Below are 25,330 nucleotides of genomic sequence, written 5' to 3'. Positions count from 1 at the left end.
GAGGGCAGAATAAATAGGTTTAATAATTGATATCTTTTTAACAAAAGAAGAATCATATGTTTCTGAAAAGCCAAGTAGGCCAGCATATAAAATTAATGGTATAGACAAATTGTTGAGCCAATTATATGGTATGGTACGCCATGATACTTTATCATCCGTAATATTTGTAATAATCATGTGGAATGTAAATTCAAATATTTATATTCATACCAACTTCAAACTAAAATATGCAAATTTTATAAAATATTTATTAAATATAGGATTATGATTATGAATAATTTGTTGCATCATATTATTTAGTTTTTTCCCTAATCAAAAATGAGAAATTTTATAATACCATTTTTATTTTTATTTTTTATTTTTTGGTGAAATAATACCCCATTGTTGAATATATTGCTTTCTTACTTAGTCAAAACTCCATGATGAGTTTGTATCTTGAGATAAAAACTAGTCTAAAGACATTTTACTCCGTAAATCACTGTTTCTTTTGCAGTTTATCTTCTAAAATATAAATGTCATCATAACACCTTCTAAAATAGTGTTACTATGTCACATTTCAGCCCAGTTGATAATATAATTTTAATAGAATAATTGAAATCACTATATATATATCCCGTATTATTGTGTGTTTATGTACTTTTACCATTCTTTCGTATATATTTTTATATTTTTCCTTATTTTAATTTCCATTACTTATTTTGAATATGCATTATTAATTAAAGTGATATAAAAACAATACCCCAAAAAAGCAATTATAGCATCTGTAAAGTATAGGAAGAAAAGTATCAAAATTTGTTAAGAGGAATAAAGTGTATTCAACCTTAAAAAGTATGCAATTTAATAATCAAAATCAAATAATATTAATCATAAAAGAGATGTTTGTCACCACCAAATAATAAAATGTTTACAATGATGTGTTCCACATGTCATACTGTAAATGAGAACATTAAATGTATCAAGATATTTGATAACTTATTTTGATTTTTAATTGACTATCTTCATTGGTGAACAAATATTTAAAAGTTATGAATATTTATCATATGATTTGTACACGATTAGATTTATATATTCAATGCACAAGATGATATATGTTAACAAAAGTTTGTCAAATATTTTAAGTATATAGAAGGTGTCCCGTTTGTTATATAAATGAATATATCATCAAATACTCACCATATAAATTAAGTATTGAATCACATGACATAATAATTCTCATACTAAAATAGGTAAAGCACATGTGTTATGGGCAGATTGTGGCAGCATATGCTTTTATTTTTCTTTTTCTTTTTTTTTTAAGTTAAAGGTTACACTTTACAGTAAGGAATATAAATATTTTTTTTTTGGGGTAAATTGAGGAATATATATATATATAATATACAATGAGGTTTAAATAAAATTCATATTACTTTATTAAAATAAAGTTTATCCTTGATAACTATTAAATTCTAAAAGATAAAACCATCAAAGATAAATTTACTTTAATAAAATAATATATATATATATATATATACCTTGTCACAATGTTCTATGCATTAACAGTACAGTTGTTGAATGTTCTCCAAAAAAAAAAAAAGGTATAGTTGTTTGAATTCTTTCTTTCTTTTGGTTTTTTTGGGTAGTAATTTGAATTCATTTATCTGTTTACTGAGAAAATGGCAGAATATATAAGGAAAAATAAGCTCACCTTTTCGACCTGTTGATTAATTGATTGTATATTACATGGACTTCCAATAAACTGCTTCTCATGGCGTGGTCTAAAATATCTATATTGACGCATGAAACCCTTCAAAACGACAAATTACGTTTGCTAATTAACCTTCTCTTTGTTGATCAAATCTTAGTTTAATTGGCATTATATTCAAATTTTTCAGCTTTTTAACTTTTCAAAATGCTAAAATTTGGAAATCTAAATGACCAATTTATTTTCTTGTTATTATGTTGTCAACGATCACACCTCCGATAGAGTAATTTGTAATTCTGTGTTTTTGTAATGCTTTTAAATCAGGATTTCAAAGGAAACCAAAAAAAAAAAAAAAAAAAAAAAGAGAAAGTGATTTTGGATATTTTAAAATGTTAAAAAGCTCAAAAATTGAAAATTTTATAAATCAAACTAATATTTAAACTGTTCGGAAAAAAATATATATATATTTAACAGACATTCAGAAGGTTGATGTACATTAATATTTTATTTTAAATATATTTTAAGGATAAAGGAGATGATGAGTTACTAAGAGAGAATAGAGAGAATATATATATATATATATATATATATATATATATATATATATATATATATATATATATATATTTTTTTTTTTATGTTAAGAGAATATAAAAGTTGAAAAGGTTAGCAACAATGCATCATGGGTTTAGAATGTGGAAATGGGGCTGCGCCTATTGATTATGTTCTGCGTTTTTAATTTGTTTATTGGAATAATGTTTGGTAAAATAAATAAATAAATAAATAAAGTAGCTTTTTCTTTTGTACACAATAAATAAATAAATTAGCTAGACGCTAAAAGGATTTATGTACTTGGTTCAATCAATATATATTTTTGGATTGATATTGCACTCAAAATCTGCCGATGATAACGAGAGCAATTCTCAAAAAAATAAAAAAATAAAATAAAAAAAAGCCCTTTTAATCCTTGAAATACTTAGGAAACTCACCCCAACAACCAAATGGACAATTTTCATTCATTTTCTCAGTTGGTGTGTGGAAAAGGGTCTGCTTGACTTGGCCATCGATTAGGAGCAGACTCAGTCATTCTTTTTTACTTTCTAGCATTTTCCTGGAAAATAATGAGACTTGGACAGGCTAACAATTTTTTTTGTTTTTTTTTTGTTTTTGGGTAATGTGGAAAGGCTAACAATTGGATGGGTACCTTTTCAGTGACTACATAATTTTAGTGGACCACAATAAATAAATAAATAAATAAATAATGAGTACAAAATTCTCAAGCTGACTTGAGTCAATGCAGCCGGTGGCCCCTTGCTCTGTCTTTATTAATATAATGGTGGGCAAGTGAGAATGTCTTTCCAAAAAAAAGAATATCATATCAAATGCATGGTCATGGAATATGTTATTATATCTGAATGCTACTTAATTTTTTTTATTTTTTTATTACAATGCTATTTTAATTATGCAGTTTTTTTTTTCATTTTAAAAAATTATCTAATTCTTTATTTCTTTTTTAAGAATTTCAATTTTTTGGATAAATTGAAAAGAAAGAATTTAGTATCAAATTTTAAATTCATAACATAAAAGTTATGATGAATGATTATTGTCAATTTCAATTATGCTATGCTTATTAAAAGCAGGGGACCCTTTTATGAACGTGTCCTTTTGGAAGCTGGCACTCTTATCAAAAGCTTCTGTATGAATTATTATTGTTAGTATTATTATTTTGGTAATACATCTACATGTTGATTTGATATTAGTAATTTTATCTAGTAATTTTATCTATAATTCAATTTTGACTTTGTAGTTTTTATTATTTTTTTAATGCAAAAACAAGAATTTTGTTTTTTTAAAAAAATTGTAATTGATATACCGTTAAGCACTTTTTTAACAGTGGGCATATGGGAATTGAAACTAAAAAGTTTTGCAGAAACAAGCAGGAGTCCCAAGGGATTTTTTTTTTTTATAATTTAAAAGCTTTATTAGATGGTCGAAAACTTTTTTATTCAAAAATAAAAATGTTTGATAAGTGTCAATAATTATTTGTTGACAAAAAAAAAAATTAACAGTTTTAGAAAAGCTCAATTTTTGAGTTTCTATCTAGAAAAGTTTTTTTTTTTTTTATCATATATAAAATATCTAATAAGCATTTAAAATAATTTTTTTATTTATAATTAAATATTTATAAGCTTTTTAATAAAAATTTTTTTTTAAAAAGATTTATTATATATTTTATTTTCATCAACTATATCAAATAGATATTTACTATTACATATTTTACTTTCATCAACTATATCAATAGTTAAGCATTAAGCATTATAGGTATTAGAGCATCTACAAAAAATGCAATTTTGGAATTGTCATTTTTATAAATTAGTATTGGTATGAGCCCTCCAATATAAATGTCAATATTCATGTTTTAGGCAAGTGCAAAAATAATAATGTTAAATTTTAAATTTTATTAAATAGCAATAGATTTAACTTTTAGATTACTTTTATCAATCAAAAACAAAAAACATGAGTTCACATACTTTATGAAAGTGAAACTCAACGCCAAATTTTACCAATTCCCAATTCGGAGTCTAATTTTTGCATCCAATTTATCGTTGGAAAATTTTGCAATCCCATGTTGAAGAAGCCAAATGAAGGACAAATGCCATATTTTGGTAATGGCATAATGCCCAGATGGCATATGCCATCACGATATGCTCTAGGGATTTCAACTTCACTAGTTTAGAGATAAATTGTTTATACAAGCATGTTATTATTATTATTATCATCATCATCATCATCATCAAATAAACATATTGACTTAATTAAACACAAATATAATAGGAGTAACTATTTTTAGCCAACATACCAATGAGATACTGGTTGAATTGGTAGCAGATTATAATTTTAAATTTCCATCTGCTCAAAAGTCAAGGTTCAAGTTGGAATAGCTCTTCTTATAAGAGGAAATACCTAGTGATATTTTGAATAAGGATTAGCTCCATATACCAATTGGGTCCAAAAAACTAAAAAAACTATTCTTAGCTAACATTGTTTTGTCGTAATTCTATTATACGCATGTGTCACATGACTTGGAGCGTGGCTTTCATTCCATCAGATAGACTTCTGTTTTTGGTATTTGCATTTGCTTTTTTCTATATGAGTTAGATTCTCTATTTGCTATTCTCCATCTTTGTCTATATTTACTTTTCAATTCCAACTACGATTTGTCAATTCAATGAATAATGCAAAAGCATTTTATCAACAAAAAACCCTAAACGATAATTAAATTCCACCTAAACATGTGTAAATGCATATATTACATGTAAAAAAAAGGGCATACATGATCGTATAATAAAAATAGATAGAGAATCTGGATCATGTATTTTAATTAAGTGTAATTTATTATTTGATATATTTGACGATGAGCACTAATGAAATTCATAATGAAATTACAAATGTTAATTGAATACATTTAATTATGCATTACTTTTTTATACTAAAGAGTTAATACGAGCGGCAATATTGTTATGTGGTTTTGGTTTTTACCACGCTATTTTACTTTCTAATATCAATTTTGCTTTTGTTAAGTTAAATAATAATAATAATAATAATAATACTAAATTTATAATAAAAACCTAAAGAATGTTTTTTTTTTTTTTTATGAACAAATTATAAGTTGCTATATATATATATATATATATATATATATGTATGCTGTTTATGAATTTTTTTTTTTTTAAATTTTAAAAAGGTATAATTTTAAGTCTCGGGGGTACTGGGATTTGTAAACCGACCACGTGGGATTGCCCAATTGGGGGCCAGGATCCAATCCATGATCGTCCGCATGAGATTGATCGGGAATCGAGGATCGTCGAAACATGCCAGCGGAAAATAAAAAAAAAAATCTTACTTTAAGAAAAATAATATAAAATAAAATTTCCAACAACCCACCTGAAAAAGGAAAAAAGAATCTTGCTTTCTTATAAAGAAAGAGAAAAGCTAGCTTAGCAATTTGTGTTTTTTTGTCATTTGGCTTTTCTAATGGGTGGTCAGTTGGTCATTATCATAAATTTTAACCAAATCGTGTGGAATATAAATAGTCAAGGTTATGATATCACACATTTGTTTATTAATGGACTGACTACTTTTGCCCAAGTGATGGATGAAGGATTAAATTATCAAATCATGCGGCCAATCACATGGATCACATAGGTTCCTCTCTACCTTCCCATCCATTTAGCATCACTGTGCACACCCTTACTGCTGCAACCAACATAGAATGAAAAAATGGCTTCAAGTCTTAAAGTGTGTCTTGCTGATGGCAACTATATTCTGTTGGAAATTTTGGAATGCTATAATTCTATCATTGATACAAGTAGGTGATCCAAGTAAAGCTCTGATGGTAGGAAACAAATTTACTTGCATAATCAAATTTGAAGTCGTTTTATATAAATTATTGGGGAAAAAAAAAATGGAATAAAGGGTGTGGATTGCATCTGACCATCCAATTTCTTTCCTACGAATTAACACTATTGTTACTGCAAAACAAGATTAAAAAATCCCATAGTGGCTGTGGAAGACTGTTGACGCTCTCTTGGGATCTAATCGTCGATCCTTCTCTATAGGTAATGGTCGTCGACAAATAAAGGAGAGAAGGTTTTATCAGAAAATAATTTTAAAATGTGAAAACAATGTTAGAACAGGTAAATTGGGAGATTAAAAAGTTGAGGACGCATAAAGTCCTTTTGAAATTGCATTTAGAACTTTTCTTTTAATATGAGTGAAAGAGAATAAATGGAAGAATCCTGATTACACAGTAGAAGAATCTTAAAAGAGAAAACAAAAACAAATGTTGGTATTGATGGTTTTGTACAGCCAATCATCAATTTTTTTTTTTTTTTCAGTTGGTAAGCTTTTTTTTTTTTTTTTTTTTGTTCATATATAAATTAATCAGGCAATTGTATTACAAAATTTTAAAATTAAAATATAAAATTATCATAAATAATTATTATCAACTGGTATGTCCGAAGAAACTTTTGTATTGGTAGTTTTTTCTTTTTGGTCATCCTAATAAAGGTTAATTTGTCCTTTTATTTTTATTCTTATATTGCCGTCTAAATATAAGAAATATTTAATCCCACAAGTCCACGACACAAATAACCTTGTTTTGGATACGTACGAACCATATCAGTTTGGGCTGGATTGGACAAATTTTAACAGCCTAATTGGACCAAACTAGGCCTAACTTCAATAGACTCATGGGATAATCACTAGATCAAATATAAACATTCTCTAATTCATAATTCCATTCTCCATAGAAGAAATTCTAAATACACCTATCTAAAACCTAACTATGTGCTGTAAACATCCAATATTTCATGGGGAAAAATACATAAATAACATATCTTAAACATTTTACTAAAAACATTTTCTCTTAGGTTTTTTCATCCCGTGCCCAACCCGTATTAGTGGGGGGAGACTAGCAAAGCAAGAAAAGAGAAACAGAGAGGGAGCGGCATCTTATTCTTTTGGCAAGGACTTCCAAATCAGAGATGCATTTGTTAGGAAAGGGCTACGTGTTCATTATTTTTTGTTGCAATATCCTCCCTTAAACTTTGACATAATGTCAATTTGTTCCTTTTTTTCTTTTTTTATTTATTTTTTGGTTAGCATTTGGCTCAATTGATTGGATAACATTCAAATTGTTTGTTTATATTAATAAAATATATCTAAACAATTATTTTTATAGAATTTAATTAAAAAATAAAAGAAAATACCTGTCTATTTTTTCTGTTTATTTTTTAGCAACTTTATTTTAAAAAAAAAAAAAGTTATGTTTCAAGCATATTTTATTAATATAATAAGCAAGCAATTTCAATATTAACTAACCAAATTTCTCAAATTCTAATAAAAAATTTTAAAATGGAGCAAATTGATATTATGTCAAAGTTAGGGTAAACATTGTTAAAAAACACATAAGACAAAAAATTAGGGAGCAAATTGAACATAAGCATAAGTGGAGGGATGTATTGATTCGCGTGGGAGCTCAGTGGTTTGAGCACCACAGCCCCGGTCAGTGGACGCTGGGTCGAGTCTTAGGGGGGGTGTCGAGAATGCCTGGGGGCATAGCCCAAAAGAAAAAACAACCACAACGTTGAGGGAGGTATTATATACCATTGGACTCGCATCCTCTGTTGTTTTTGTTATATGGTTGTTTTTTTAAGTACAATTGTATTAGATTTATTAAAATATTTATTAAAAACTTTGCTATTTATTTATTTTTTTTTTTGTGATAATCATCCATTTATATGACAAATTTTAATTAAAATATTTAATTTTATTTTTTTTTATACTAGAAATCTTAAAAATGAATCATTTAATGATAACTATTTAAATTATTATCTGATATGTAAGATTCATTGCTGATTATTTACCAGTAGTGATAAATAATATTTTTTACTAACAATATTTAATTTTTTTTGTTTAATTTATTTGTTCATATTTAAGTTGTATAAAAAATTTAATTTATAATATATTAACATGCTCATTTGATTAATGTTTTTTATTTCTACAGTTTATTAACATATAATAAAATCCTGTAAAAGCGATGCTTCCATATAATCATGTGAAAAGCGATGATTACATGTAAAAAAAGGTAATTACGTATTATACATTGAATCAATAATGAACAATTAGGGTTGAATATCTACAGTATATGAGCATGGAAATAATTAGTAGAAGATTTTGATTCTCTATTATTTTTTTAATACATTTGAAGCACTCATTTTGCTAAAATTGAGATTCCATTAAACTAAAAAGTGCTCGACATGAAGCACTCATTTTATGAGGCCCATTCAATGACTGAATTACAAAACCGTGAAACTAAATGGAAAGGCTCTATGGTTTCCTATTATTACTATTATTATTATTAAATTTTTTTATTTTTTTTTTTCGGTGGCAAAACCAAAAAGAAGGAAAAATAGGCAAAAAGGTGGGTATGGAAGAATAATAAAATAATATAATTCCTTTTTTAATAAAAAAATAAAACGATGCCAACAAAATATTAAATAATTTTTGTTAGCACTTGCATACTTAATCAGAGATTAATTTCATATGATCTATGGTCTATATCATATACAATCCTAGGTTAATAAATAAAAAAAGCAACTGACTTCTAGACACAAAGTTCAGAGGATATTTACCAACCTCAAAATTCTAAATACATAAGGACCCAACTATATATATTTTGAGCTATGAAATTCATATAACCACATGGCTCTCAAATTGAAACACTATTTGGAACCCCTCTACATGTTACCCCTGGTTCAGAACTTGGAGCAAGAAGCTCATAAGGAAGCACACCAGCCCCACACCTATTTCTATTGTTTGGATCACAATTTCTTCTCTCTATCTCCTTCTCTATCTGTCTAACCTCCGCTGAGAAGCCATAAAATGCTTCAACGACCTCTGCATCGCCGGACCAAATTGAAGGCTGTTGTCGTTCCCCTAGGTACTCCTCATCCGGTGAATGTGTAGACAATGTGTCCACCACGGCCATAAATTTTGTGGCTTGTAGGACACTGGGCAATGCTGAGAGGAAGTATCTTTGAGGGTCTGCTAGGAAATTAGCATACTCAGGGTCACTTTCTTCTGGTATAAGTCTTCTCATCAGGGGTGGGCGGTTTGGCACATAACCTCCATAAGGGTACTGCCCAAAATTAAGAGCTGCATGTTGAGCTGATGAAAGCCAAATGATGGTGGTGAGAATTGAGACAAGATCATCAACACTTGCCAATGAGGGCCACCAGCTTTCGTATCGAAGATCAGCATGGCCCACATTGATGGACTCAGAGTACCAATTCTGTAACTCATTGTCATTGCAAACTGCTGCTGAATTTGGGTAGTAACGGTTCACATAGGTTCGAACCCAGTTCTCAAGTGCATACCAGATTAGGAGCCCATCATTGGCATATGGATAGTCTTCAATTAGAAGCTTAAGGCCATGTGGCTGTGATGGATCAGGAACTGCTATTCCCCTGTGCATGAATTATGACAACATCCATTAGATTCACTATGTACTTTTATACACCAGATGAAGTAATTAACATATTATATCAAAATAAATATACCTTCTGATAAGATCAGCAGGAAGGCCTTCCATGTCGAAACGCCAGAAATTTTTGTATGCAGCAGCACTAATCTCCATACAGTAACGACCAGGAGTGAAGCAGGATTCGATGACACCATCAGCACTGATTAAGCTCTGTCGGGCCAATGCATTGATCTCTAGTGTATATCTCATGTGAGGATCCAGAAGCTTAAAAATTGGGTGCAAGGCACTCATCTGCCTATGTGCAGCCAGAATAAACGGTTCCATGCATGCATGTGTACGTAACCTGTAATCAATTGGTCATTCAATTAGAAACAATACAAATAAGCAACTGATTTTTGTGCCAATTGTCTAAGCTTTGGAACCATAGCAGGGGATTTGCTTACCAATGGTTAACAAGCTGATGGACACCAGCATCGTTGGAGCAGACATGTGCCTTGGCAAGCTGCCACGTCCAATTGGATGTTGCATCAGCAGGAGGTGTCACAACACGCTTTGACCGGGAACTTGGAACATTTGTTGGCAGGCTAAGTTCGATGGTTATGGGTTTCAGAGTACCGAGAGGTGATAGGAAGAAGATTGTGCGAGTCGCATAGGCTTTTCTACCATCAAGAGCATTAATCTTATCAATAAATGGATGGTACACATCATGGAAATCCAATATGAAAAGTTTATTTTCCTCCAATGCCTGTTAAGAATTAGCATAAGCATAAGATAAAAAGTAAAAAATAAAATACAACAAAGTAAATAAATTTACATGAGCTGTAAAGGCGTGATGATCTACCTGTTGTACAGACATTCCATTAAGTTGGCCCAGAATATGTTCTTCCTTGAGGGCAGACTCTTGTGGACCATAGATTTCAGGATCAAGCTTACTCACTGGTGGGAAAACTTGCAACTTCTCAATGTTAACTGGATTAATCCCAGCGAGTGCCTGACGGCCAAATTCGTCATCTCTTAGCCAGGCAAACTTGTCCTCTGCAAGTTGAAATCAATCATTCATTAGTAAAAATTGGCTATTACTGTTTCTTTATACAAGTGGATCTAAATATATACCTAGAGAAAAGATCTTCAGGACTAAATCTAGATCTATATATACATAATTATATATTTGAATTGTGTAGAATGGGTTGACCCAAGGAGATACATATCCCACATCTAGCCTGTCTTCCAATAGACAGTCATTGAAGGACAGAAGACAGGATAGACGGTTCTGATTGACAAAATTAATCACATTAAGATCCTCCAACAGCCGCATTGAATTTTTCATTCTCCTATATTCGCGGCTATACTAGATTTGGACCCACACACATCATGATTATCACTACCCAACTCAGAACATTTAAGTTCAAATCTACTGTGCAAAATATCTTCCAACTTTCAAGATTGGAAGGTATAAAAATTTATTTTGACAAAAATATTATTAAAAAGAAAGAATCAAAGTGAAATACAGAGAGAAACTTACTGGAAAGTATCTTAGGTGTGTCATATCTGAGAATTCCTTGGCTTTCTTGGAATCTGCTGACCAACGTCGGTAAAGGAAGCTTCTTGATGAGTTCATCTTGCAATCCTAATTTAAGAAGAACACCTTCGCTGTAGAGGTTGTCGATATCTGAAAATCCACTGAAGTCACGGTTTTCAGCAGAAAAGCTGGCTTTCAAGGAAGGAATTAAGCTGTGCAGCACTGCCTTAAGCCTCCCAAAAGAGAAAGTGTCCTGCTTTGACTCCTCAAATTGTTCATCTCTTGGAACATACATTGGCAATGGCTTCTCAACTCTGCTCTCCGCATACATATCTGTTACATAAATAAAGGGCAACTTATTAGAGAAAATAACTATCAAATAAACGGGGACTAAATATACAAACTGATGTATAAATACCAGTATCAGTTGGGACACGCCCGGTTCGACATCTCCGAGGATATGGGATTTTTTGGCCTCCGAGTGTTGGCCTAGCAAGCTCAATTCCCTTGTCAGGATTTCCCAAATCGTTGTATAAATCATAATCATAAACCCTGTCTGATAATTTTCTGACCCCTCTGCCATCTCCCCTAAGGTTCTTTAGTTCTTTCTCTCTTAAAGCTTTAAGCCCAGCTGGAGTTTCACTTGGTAAATATGGCTGCAAAAATTAAATATTCAGAGACAGAATTAGTTACAATACAAAAGAAAATTGTTCTCTTTAATATCAAAACAGTCAAAATATTGGGCCTTAAAAAGACGCCTATAACCTTAATTAACCTTATTCAACCAGATTATATGACCTATATTATTACAACTATTATGGTAACAAAAATGAATGAAAGTTGTTAAATTAATTCCAAGACCAACCACACTTGAACTCTTCAACTTTGACGAAAAATAGGGTGCTCAAAAGACACACAAACTCTGTAACCGTGCGAATATTCAAAAGATATATTACAGGTTTGACTTTTCACTGCCTGATTAAACAACTAATCTGACTAGCTTGATCCCAAAAAGTTCTACAGGATCAACGAAAGAAATAAGAATTATGAAAGAAAAGAAGTCGAAGAGGAATCGTAATTCACACCTCATTAGAAAAAAAGATCCTTTTTCCAGGATGATCTTTCTTAGATTGTACCCAAGAATTGCAGGGGAAATGAACTGGACCACAGGCAAATCCTTCAATGGTTATGGCCTCCAAGAAAAACTCCTTCTGATGCTTGTTTGTCACCGTGATTGCTCCAGGAACACCAAAATTGGAGTCCACAACGAACTCAGCCGTATAATTTACCCGCTCGGTTTTCACATTAGATTTCTTTGACCAATCCTGGAGCGCAGCTTCATTGCTCTTCTTTGGAGCCTTTGTTTCTACAGTTTTTTCAAACCCAAAACATAAAAATTGAGTAAAACTCCCATTGTATAGGTTCTGAATAAACAAAGATCTCAAATAAAACCCACAAAAGGAAAACGATTGCAAACGGTCAACTTTATGAAACGGAATAGTCAAAATGAATAATTATCAAAAACAAAACAAAATTAAGACCCAGAATATGCAACAAAGAACTTACTTGAGAATTAGATTCTCTGTCATGAATTGCCCAGAAGAAAAAGAAAATAAACTCTCCCCACACAAAAATGAGACATATGTTTTAGCGTGATTAACACCATTTATGACACACCCAGAAAAAAAAAAAATTATAATTTAAAAAAGAAGGGCTCACTTACTTTGGTCTAATTCAGTGCTGATAAGTTCCAAAACAACATTCCTCCCAATTTTATCAGTTAAAGCATCCAAATGCTTAACCAGTGTGTCCTTCAGGGCCTCCTTGTTCTTATTCCTCACAGTCACAACAGCTCTAACCTTGAACTTCACAGGCTTCTCAGCAGGAGCAGCAGGAATTGCCTTTTTCACCAAATCCTCACTGATTGCTGCAACAGGTCCCCTCACAGACTTCCTCAAATGCACCACCTTCCTGTTTTCCAAAGAAACCAAACCAGGGCTGAACAGAAACTGGTTCTGTTTCTGCCTAAAATTACGATTGACAAACACTTTTGAAGAAGAAGATGAAACAAGTGAACTTCTTTCAATTATAGAACCACCCATGAATTCTTTAGCAAGTGCCATATTGTTCTTTATTCTCTCTTTCTCTGTCTCTGATTATTTGTTGAAGTTAATACTGTTCTTTTTTCTATGCAGAAGAAAAAAGAGAGAAATGGTAATGGATTTTTATTTGCAGTATATGATCAGTTAGGTATCCTTCCTTATATATATATAGATAGAGAGAGAGAGAGTGGAGAAAAAGAAGAATGAAGAAAGAGAGGGAAGGAGAAAGGTGGGTGTTATGGATCTCACCGTCCACACGTTTTTCAAAATTTTTTGCTTTGTGAATCACTCGGGGGGTTTTTAACTTTTTGGGTTCCTTTTTTTTTTTTTTTGGTTTTTTTGGGGGCTCTTGACGTTTATTTGGAAACATTTTTCATTTGCGAGGACTTGAAAATCAACACACCAAAATGCACCAAAGAGGTGCTGAGTCAAAACGAGTTTCAGTCTTCCCCAGTAAACGACGCGGTGTGGGGAAGCCAAAGAGAAAGTGGGATTTATTTTTGTCTTTAAAGGACATGTACACCCCTGTCTTCCTCTCAAATGGCACGTCTGTCCCTGTTCCTTCGAAAAGTCACATGAATTAATGTGACCACTCATAGGATTTTTTTTTTTTTCTTTTTTAATAAAAAAAGTTGAAAGGTCAGATATTAGCATATTTTTGCAATTTTGAATGGTAAACCCATTCATCTCTATCCAAGTTGAAATGACGTGAAACTCAAACTTGTTTATCAAAGTTCTACTTTTTTATCAATCTATCTGTTTAATAAGATCCACTAATCAAAGTATGTTAAATATAATTTTAAATTTAGGATTTAAGTTTTGATTAGGGTGAAAAATTTTCTACTTATAAAAAAAGTAGACTTTGAAAAATCATATAATATAATTTTTATGAATATATTGCAGGTCATAATAAAGCCACTTGTCAAAATGGGAACATAAAAAAGAAACTCTAAATAAGTTAAAAAAGAGATCAAACCTGCTCCAAGTTAGAAAAATATTTGTTAGTATTTGACTTCAATTTTTGTTGGCATTTATTTGAGATATATTTTTTTAGGTGAACCATGTATGTCATTAATTACTCAACTGATTTTAGGGAGTGTTTTTAAATTAAAGTTAATGCAAAATCATGTGTAGGGAGTGTAACAAACCTTTTATTGTTGTTGTTATTATTATTATTATAAAATATTATATTTATTATATGTTGTTTTAATGGGTAAGAACTGTTAGTTTTTTACATTTCCATGATATTATCTAATACTATCGAATTGAGCAATCCTATATATATTTAATTTTTTTATCAAAATTTTAGTAATAAATTATGTGATAATTGTTTTAATAATATTAAATTAATATTGTTCTATATTCATAAAAAAGTAAATTATTTAAAATATATATCAAATCATAAATATTAAAATTTTAATTAAAAAATTTAATCATTCTAAATTTATTCTATCTAATTCGCCTATTCCATGATTTTAAGCAACTAAAATAATATATTAGTTATGCTTTTATTTCATCTAAGGATATATATATATATATATATATATATATATATAATATGATATAGTGATTCATATTTAGTGTGCGGAAGCAATGAACATATTATTAATGGATTAATTACAGTATAATTTTGTGTCAGTTAAACTGAAATATCCTATGAAATAATTCATATGCAAATGACAAATATATGACATTCATGATCCAAATTTCTTGAGATATGAGGAAATATCAATCCTAGTTAATGTCTACGTCGCTAACTGTTTAAAAGTATATAAATATCGCTGGAGAATAGTGACAAAATGTTAATGCAATATATTATTAAGAGCTGTTCATGGTCGAATATAATATTCTTATAAGCTTAAAAATTTATCATGACTGAAAAAAATCTCACTAGTTTTATTTTAGCCTAATAAATATACAGACTAAGATTTGAGTGATCATTGTTTTGATTGAAAATTAAATGCAATTGAATAATCAGAGGAGTTTTGCGTTGATAGTGGAGTAGAAGAATAGGCTTAGTTTGACAAAAAGAGATTCAAATAGGGCATGGACCACTCGATCAAAGCAAAGGCAAAAAGGAGCTAGAATTTAGAAAACAAAGAGAGAAACCAAAAACAGTAAAGAGAAGTAAATTGTACTATAGTGACGTATATATGAACCTTTTTTTTTTTTTTTTTTTTTGAATCTTTGGGTGAAAATGGGAGAGAGATATTATGTTGGTGCGTGTCGTTAAATCTTAGATGCTGGCTTTGGAGTATGTGATGGCCACACAACACAAACACATGCATTCTCAAACTGAGAGTGACATTAGATCCACTTGAGACTTGAGAAGCCGTCGGTTTCCATATCCTTCCATTTCCACACATTTAAAAGGCCGCCTATAAAATCCACTCCCACTCACATTCCTTTACCTTCTTCTTTCCATTTTCCATTACTACATTGCATCAATCATCCGAGTCTTCTAGTTCTTTTTTTTTTTTTTTTTTTTTGTCTTCAAATAATATAATATCACTTTTAAACAAAAATTAATAAATAAATAAAATAAATCAAGTAAAAAAAATAATTACTTTATAAAATAACATGTGATTTCACATATCCAACAAGGATGGAGGTTAAAAAAAAAAAAAAAAAAATCCTAATCTCCATATTCCCACATGATCCTATTGCTTTTGCTTTTTTCTTTTTTTTTTCTTTTTTTTTTTTTGGGTTTTGTTTTGTTTATCTATCTATATCTATTTATTTAGGAGGTGGAAATTTTGAATTCAAAATACTTGTTTGTCATTACTACTACCTTGTTCCTGCTAATTGTTGCAGAAATTTTATTATGCAATTATTATTAGCAGAAATTTTGTTATGGAATTATTATTATTATTATTATTATTATTATTATTATTATATATAGTATTCTATTTACAATTTATTGTCTATTATAATTTGTTGTCTCGTAAATATGTAGGCATAAACAGTTTAAAATTGCAGTTCAAACTGTGTTGTCTCATCAATATTTATGCACAAACAGTTCGAAATTACAGTTTAAAGTATGTACTATGTTGTCTCGTAAATATGTCTGCACAAATAGAATATCAAAATTGTAGTTCAAATGGTAACAAACAATCAATTGAATTAAACTATAATTTTGAAAAATAAAATTTCAACTAAAAACAATTAAATATAATTGACTAATTAAAATAAATTATAATAAGAATAAACCAAATAATCTAGAATTTTATAATTATATATAGAAATCCTTTCAAAGCCAATAAAGCTTTAATTTATATAACAAAAGTTAGCTCAAATACTTCATACGCCTTTGATGTGGGACATTTATAAATTTCAACTTCAAAATTTTAATTTATACATGCACAAATCATATAACTTTTAAATATTTAACCAATATGGAACCATAGCTAATTAATTTATTTTTCAAAATTAATATTTCAATAAATTAAAATATTAATTTAAAAAATTAATATTATGGTTCACACATCTATGATTACATATTATAGTCGTTTTGCAAAATGAATTTATGCGTATGAGAAAGGCAATAATGGAGGTGAAGATAAATACATATTCTTGAATTCTTTCTTTTCATGTGACTGGGACGTAGTTGCCATTACAAGTATAGTGGAGGGTATGTTCAATTGTTAATGGATTTCATATTCTATTGAGAAAGGTAAAGAATCAGCAAACTTTTGGCGTGCTTGAATTCATTTGGCAAGTGGGAAAAAAAATTATAAAGTTAAAGAAATGTTCCGCAAAAGTAGCATAGCATAACAATTACAACATATTATAAATAAATATATATATATATATATATATATATATATATATATATATATATATATATATATATATATATATGCATATGCCGCCAGTTTGGCAGCCAAGAGAATCATTTTTCATTCCTGCGGGAGCTTCTTTCCTCTGATAAGCTAGGAATTCCATGGATTTGAACTCTTTTCGGTTGGCGGTCAATCAAGCAGCGGATATTATTTCAACTAATAAAAAAAACATATTTATCACAAATTAAAGAAAATTAAATTTTAGGTTCGATTAGGATTTTCAATAATTTTTAATTAGATAACTAATCATAGCTGGCTGCAGTTTGATTTTTAAGGAAAATTTTAATGCTGCATTAAGTATATCAAATCGAAAAAGACTTTAATTATATTGCACTTGGAACTGAATTCAGATAAGTCATGGTGTTACGCAATTATATAGTCAAAGCAGGCCAAATACCAAAAAATCCAGCTTGAAATAGATTGAAGTTGATTAATTCTTTCTTAAAACTATTGCACACCGATTTTGAAATAAGCCAGGACATCATATTAATATTTATATATATATATATATATAATATAAAATAAAATAAAATTGACAGTAGACCCAATTGATCACAAGTCAAATCCGGCTTTCAACAATTCTAGGTTGAAATACGGACCAAAAAAATTAACTGTGGATTATTATTCTCCAATAACAAAGATATAGCCTTAATATATATATATATATATATAGGTTTATGAATAGTAAGTGTGATACTTTCAAGAATATTGAAGATTTGAGATCTGTTTAAATTGCTAGCTAGCCAGGTTGAAGAAGAACAGTTGATAAGAAAAAAGCAACATTGAAAAGTAATACCTGTAGAAATATTCTATATATGAATAAATCTTGAAGTAAATCATAGCTTGGGCGATATATATATATATATATATATGGCACGAATTTGCACTGCAGTTTTGTACCATAAAAATCAAAGCTAAAACCAACCCACCATTGGCTTGGAGATAGAGCATGCAGAATTGAGATGTTTCTATAAGATTTGAATCTTATTATGAAGCTAAATAACAAAAAATAATTCGACCATGTGAAACATTTGCGAAATTAGAGCAAATATTGCAACAACAAAGAAACATATGCATTTTGGTGTCAATTTTCTACTTTCCAACTTCGCTATATAGTCATGTAGTATAACAAGCCATGTGAACTGTTTATTTCACAATGGAATATTGTTAAAATAATGTTATAACATATAATTATAATTATCTTCCACCCACAATACCTTTTAATTTTTTTTAGCACGCGACAACGTATTGGAGCCTTTCCCACAAACTTCTAGCTAGTGTGGTCAAGTGGGAAGTTAGGACCACTAGATCACAGGTTCAACCGGAGATGGGCAAAAACAAAAAACAACAAAAACAACGTACTGGAGCTTTCGTTAATTTCAAGTAACCATGCTACTTGTTAGGTTTCCATCGACAAAGAGATGCTTTTTAATCAGATTAGATAGATCTACCTATTATTCTTTTTATTTCTCCTTAAATTGTTAATTTGTACCAAATAAAAAAAATAAAATCAAAAACGCTCTTAAATATAAGTAAATAAATAAAAAAATAATCAAATAAATAAATAAGCCTTTTATTGGATCCCGATTAGGCAGGTAACAGGGACGGTGCATAGGCTGATCAGCAACCAGTTAATATAATTCATATTAATTAGAAAAGAGTTTTGATATTTGTGGTGATGATCATTGTCCGAATCCTTGTTTTAACATGACAAATGCAAATTAGCAGCATTTGATTTGTATTATTTTTTTAATTCTAATTTGAAAACTTAAAAATATTTTTGAACAATCAATTAAATTATTAAATGATATATTGGTCCCAAAGTTAATGATCATTAATAATTCAACAAGGATCCTATTTGTAATAACTATTATCGTTAATAAATAGTAAAACTTTATTAGTTAAGTCCTTTAATAAGAATATTTTATAAAGAATACTAAGTGTCTATTTGGTAGAGTTTTTTTTTGTCAAAAACTGTACTGAATGCCAAAAGTTTTTTTGTTAAAAAATAAAGATGTTTGACAAAAGATAACAAGTACTTGTTGATAACAAAAAATAATTTTTTTAAACTATTTTAGATAAATCCAAATTTTATATTTTTAAATTTTTTTTTTAAAGCTTATATGGAACTTAATGAGCATTTAATACAGCTATTTTAACTTATATGAAAACACACTGAGTATTTAATACAACTTTTTTATTTATAGTCAAATACTTATTAACTTTTTAATAATAGTTCTTTTTCAAAAATATCTATTATACAAAACTCTACAGGCTAAATATTTATTTTTATCAGTTATACCAAACGGATTCCAATTGAAACATATTCAATAGAAAAATGGACTGTAACAAGCATTTTCAATAATTGTGTCTACTGCTAGATTTTTTTAATACATCATAAAAATAGATAGTCTATTAAAAAAAAAAAAAACCACTCCAATAGATTTATCTAAATATTTTGTCATACATTGTAAAGTTTTATTAAAAGAAAATTTTTCTTAAAAGGTCAATTTTTAAAAAAGAAAAAAAATTAATAAAATATATATGATTAATTAAATAGTTATAAAATAACTTTTTGCACATTATTATTTGAGAACAATTTTAAAATTGATTATATAATTATGCTAGTTAAATTTAGACGATGTCAATTTTTATGTAATATAAGCGACAATCTACATTTATTATTGGAGTTGATTTGAGAATAGACCTTATACATAAACAAGATAAATAATATTTTAAAAAAATTACTTTGCAATGACAATGTCTATTTTGAATATAAAACTAATGCAGTTTTAACATTATTAAGATGAATGTTTATTCTATATGTTTTGTCAAATATTCATTATTTTTGTAAAAGTTAAATTTTTTTAAAACGGTTAATTTTTTAAAAAAATTAATAAAATACATAATTAATCCATAGTGAATAATAGCCATCAACAATGTTTTTTGTACATTACTATTAAAAAGAAATTTATTTATATTCTTTATTTTTGTTAAAGTTAATTTTTTTTAAAAAAATTAATAAAATACATAACTAATCAATAGTGAATAATAGCCATAATAGTGTTTTGTACATTACTATTTATTTAACTATATATTCAAGCCGCTATATCTACTCAACATCATGAATTGATCTTTTATATGTACAATAATCTACATTCAGAATTGAAAATATTTTTAATATTTATTATATAAAAATAAGATTGAATTTTGATCTACTAAAATACATTGTCAGATTTAACACTGACCGCTAAGTTTGTGAGTCATGAAGTCCAGAAGCATGGAGAAATTTCAAAGCTAAACTCTTTGAATTCGCTGCATGTGAAAGAGGCAAACATTGCTTTTTGGAGAAACAGATTGCGAATTGCCAACAGACTTTACGTATATAATTTGGACCATAGAATTTTTTGTAGTTGGGAAACTTATATATATATATATATATATATATATTCATCTCTATATTTTGACCTTAAAACTTTGAAGTTTAACACATTGAGTGTCGTATCCAGCTATTGACCATATATACCCTTAATTTGGACTATGACCAATTGATATAATATAATATAGTAGGAGGAAATTCGATTGTTCCCATTGCACATTTCTTTTCAATCTTGGCTTAAATTCGTCCAAGATTGATCAAGCATGGTCCATGAAGAGAATAATTCAAGGTCCAAACCAACGAGTAAAATGCCATAAAAAATTCGTTGGAATTAAAAGTTATGAACCATTATTTACATCACTAACTTGTAAATATTGACATACATATATATATATATATATATGGTGGGGAACAGTTTAATATTAATGCACACACTCACTTATATATGAGATAAAAATTCTGGATTCAAATAACTTTATTAATAAAAAATATATATTTTCTATATAAATTTCTAACTATATCATTTTCATATGTATAAATATATAACTCTCAAGATATATCATTGGTGGAACATTATAGCTTGTCCGAGTTGGAAGCAATTAAAAGTTTGAATTTGGAAATTATTTTGGTACACGGTCGGTTGCCCAAATACAGCCAGCTTGATTTTTAAGTTTTTTTTTTCAATTTAATGATTTTAGACTTATGGATATATAATTTTGAATTGTCATTTTCATAAGTTTCCTTGCCAAATGTCAAATGCTAATTGGATGGTGACACTGAAAGTACTCTTCGGGCTCTAATCCGAGTTTCCAAAACTACCCTGAGACCCGTCTGCAAGAAAAATACCAAATCTTGACCCGCTGACATTTCCCGGTCCAATTTATGAAGGAGAAAAGTCAAAAGGCATACCGAACACAGCACCGTCCACGAAAGCCGAAGCCTCTGATCAAAAAACGGCTGTACGCTTATAAATAAAACCTTTTATTTTATTATTTTAATTTTTTATTTGGTTTAATGCCCAAAAAATACTACAGGGACAGTCCACCAGTCGTATGGTGAGGAACGTCCATCCGTCCACCGGCCTATTGCTCTCTGTTGTCTGCGACTGAGCCTCAGATTTCATGGGACCCACTCCCAAATTTTTAGGACAATCATAATGGTGAACCAGCCTAGAGTAGTCGTTACACCTATACCTTTACCGTCCATACGTACAATTGTAACAATTATCACAAAAAACAAAAAAAGAAAAAAGAAAAAGGAAAACATTATATGTGTGTGTATATATATAAATATATTTATATAAAGTAATTTTACAATACATATCACATCTAAGCAGAAATATGACCAATCCATATTATAAAATATATATATATATATATATATATATATATACAAATAACTGTAACAATTCGGCATTGTAGAATTTATATATATATATATATATACACAACTGTAACAATTTATACAAACATTGAGTTTAGACTATTATAGTTGAATCGCTATACTTTTTCCACACTTAAATTGCTAAGAGGTAAGTAATTATTTATTTAATATTTTTTTAACACTCTTTTCACGTATATAATCGGTCTGTTTTGGACATTGTTTTTAATTTATATATATATATATATATATATATATATATATATATATATATTTTTTTTTAAGTAGAGTTATTGAGTTTAAATTAAGATTATTATATATTTTTTTAACTTTGATGTCTCTTTCTTCAAAAGAGAGATTCAATTAAACCCCTCAATTTTATCTTAATTTCAATTAAACTTTAAAATTTTGAAATTTATTATTTAAATCTTATTTCTTAGTTTTTAATTGTTAAAAGTTACAATTATATTTTCATAATATTATTCAATCATATAATTCTGATTTTTAACTTTTATATGGCTTTAACTGTAAAAATTAATTTAAAAAACTAACAAATTGTTATATTTTGATAAATATAAAAAACTAAAGGGAGATGAACGATTATATTTCAAAAGTATAAAATCTTGAGTGCAATTATTGTAAAGCTTGAGAAGATTTAAATGAAATTTGTCTTATCTATTGTATTTTTTCTAACACAAATCACTTCTTAATCATCAACATGACATAAAAAAAAAAATATATATATATATATATATATATATATACACATCAACAACATGATATAATACACGTTCTTGTATTGAGAGAAAAAAAAAAAAAACTACATTCATCTGTATATATATTTCAAAAAATAGAAATTAGATCAGTTTTGGACGGTTTTTAATTTATAAAATGTGAATATATTAGTTGAAGAAATAAGTGGGGATAATATTAATTATTTATGTACCGGATTTGGTTTTTTTGAAGCATTTTTTCTCCTAACAGCTAGCATGTCTATTAATTGACATAAATCTATAGCAATACTAAAAGTGTTGATAAAAGATTAGATGATACTTTTGTAATTTTTTCAAATATTATGGTTTTTATTAGGCATATGTCGTCACTAATTTTTTTATTATTTTTTGTTCTAAAATGGATGTTAATGGTTTTTCAATTATTTTATTTTATCTCATCTCCTCTCCTGTATATATGTATGTATGGATATTTTATGTTAGGGTTGACAATTATAAAAAAGGAATAGGTTAGTGCTGCCAATCCTTTTAATCTCTCGGTTCATTTTCATTTTACACTTTAATATACTCTAATTCCTATAATATTTTAAGAATATATGTCTTTTTTTTGTTATATATTTCATTCCATATGCTTGAACGTGAAATAGCATGAAAACAATGATAACTTAAAGGTGGTGGTGTTTACTTACTTTAATTTGGATTGCTAATGTCCATTTGATGTCTCATATAATATCCTGGTAATTAGCTTCTTTTTTTTTTTTTTTTTTTGGGTTCCTTTCGATGTCTCATATAATATCATTGTAATTAGCTTCTTTCTTTTTTTTTCTTTGTCTATCAAAAAAACTAAGTTTATTTTGTAATTAATAGATTTATACGAAAATTCAAAAAGAAATTGAATAAATTTATTATTAATATATATTTTTAATGTTATTATGGCTTTAGGCTATTATCTGTAAAAGACTTTGAGCTTTGAAATCCTTATCAGTTCAATATATGTATCTAGCTAGCCCCCTGGATTGGCTTTTCTTCGGCACTGAGACCATGAGTTTGATTTTGAGCTATGGAAAAAGATGTGGAATATCACAATAATCCAAAGATGGAGATTTTGACGACCAATTAAATGGTACATAAAAAAACTTAATTAATTTCAATTCTAAAAGCTAGCTGGATGGCTCGAATGGCTGATAATGAAGCAAATTAATATATATTTGGTAAGGAAAATTATATAAGCAAAACTTGGGACGCTGAAATCTCTTCAATTATTTATGATCACAATTTCAAACAACAAATGATTCACGGCAGTCAACAGTCAACGTCATTCAAACTGTTTATCAGTGACTGTAAATAATTCCAAATCTTTTAATTTTTTTAATTTTAAATTTTTTAAAATTTTCCTTGTTGATGGATTGTATAATCTTACCGAACTTACTTTCATGCCGATCTACTACACCATACTCATGATTCACGACATATGGCTTGCTGGCAGATCGTTTCTCAAATTTGTAGAAAATAATCAAATGAATATACAGGATCATAAATATTAATATTATATATATATATATATATTATATTTATATATCGACGTGTTTTAATTAGTTGTCATAAAAATTACAACAATTAAAACAAACATATCTTTGTAAAATACTCTGTACTGGAGCAAATTAACCTATGTAAATTTTATTAATTCTTTTTTATCAATCTGTCAGCAAAATTATGTAAATAGTCAGTTTAGTGACACAACTATTAACACAAGCCTTAAGTTAACTAATTGCATAAACATAAGCTCAATTAAGGAGATTCCTATCGAGGGACAGAGCAGGTGGCAAGGTGTTTTCAAGCAAGTAGTACATGATCAGTTATAGCCACAAATGTTTGCATCAAAGTATATGCTAATTAATTAAGAAAATAACATAAAACCAATATCCTACTTATCAACTCCAGCACTCAAAAGGTGTTGAAAAGTTGCCCTGCTATGATGTGACCAAGTTTCCCAACCAAATTATGCTTCTGGTTAATGCTTTTTTTTTTTTTTTTCTCCTGTATCATAAGCAACTTTTAGCACACAGATTTTGCTAAGTGGAGGTATATAAAAAATATAATTTCATATATTATATGAATATAAAATTTCTAGTCCCACTTTCTCCCAGCCAAAAAGCAGCCACTTTCTAAGAATAATCCAATTATAGCCTCTGAAAATGGAAGATATGGCTTAAATATTAACCATGATAAAAATATGAGTATATGCATATAAAAAAAAAATTGAAACAAATAATTTTTTGGCTTGACAGGGGAACAGAGAACAATAAGAAAAATACATTAATTAATCAAACAAAGTTCTCTTCAGCTACTACTTTTGTCCGACCACTATGTAGTCTAATCTCTGGGCAATCACACTACATATTTATATATAGATTAAATAATTTCAAATCATGAATTTTTTGCAGCACTCATCATATATATATATATATATGTTGTATCAGTTTGGAGATTTGAGTATTTTTATTTATTTATTAGTGCTAATGCATGCCATTACTCATTACTTTCAAGTTTGCATGCGTGGATGTGATCTACCTTCCTCTCCTAATAGGATGAACCACGTTTCTCTCATTTGGTTTTTGTCATTAAATATTAATTAAGCAATTCTTTAAT

General features: G+C 28.6%; 1 protein-coding gene across 1 annotated transcript; it reads right to left on the bottom strand.

The window, feature by feature from the left end:
* Positions 1-8,673: 8,673 nt before the first annotated feature.
* On the bottom strand, positions 8,674-13,689 carry LOC107409504 (linoleate 13S-lipoxygenase 3-1, chloroplastic). The gene is made up of 8 exons (XM_048479377.2): positions 12,971-13,689; positions 12,333-12,613; positions 11,666-11,903; positions 11,251-11,580; positions 10,570-10,763; positions 10,172-10,473; positions 9,805-10,071; positions 8,674-9,711 (listed from the first exon to the last, which is right to left on the bottom strand). The coding sequence occupies exons 1-8, from the start codon at positions 13,368-13,370 to the stop codon at positions 8,955-8,957; spliced, it is 2,769 nt and encodes a 922-aa protein (XP_048335334.2). The 5' UTR covers positions 13,371-13,689; the 3' UTR covers positions 8,674-8,954.
* Positions 13,690-25,330: the final 11,641 nt, after the last annotated feature.

The sequence above is a fragment of the Ziziphus jujuba genome, chromosome 1 (genome assembly GCF_031755915.1).
Source record: "Ziziphus jujuba cultivar Dongzao chromosome 1, ASM3175591v1".
Lineage (NCBI taxonomy): Eukaryota > Viridiplantae > Streptophyta > Magnoliopsida > Rosales > Rhamnaceae > Ziziphus > Ziziphus jujuba.
The sequence above is the reverse complement of the archived record's forward strand: the minus strand, read 5'-3'. Positions and strand labels throughout refer to the sequence as shown.

Excerpts from the sequence above, each read along its gene's own strand:
- LOC107409504 (XM_048479377.2), bottom strand. The coding sequence starts at position 13,370 with ATGGCACTTGCTAAAGAATTCATGGGTGGTTCTATAATTGAAAGAAGT. Across the intron at positions 12,614-12,970 it reads CAGCACTGAATTAGACCAAA|AAACAAAGGCTCCAAAGAAG; the intron begins GTAAGTGAGCCC and ends AAAAAACTGTAG. Across the intron at positions 10,474-10,569 it reads ATGGAATGTCTGTACAACAG|GCATTGGAGGAAAATAAACT; the intron begins GTAGATCATCAC and ends AATTCTTAACAG.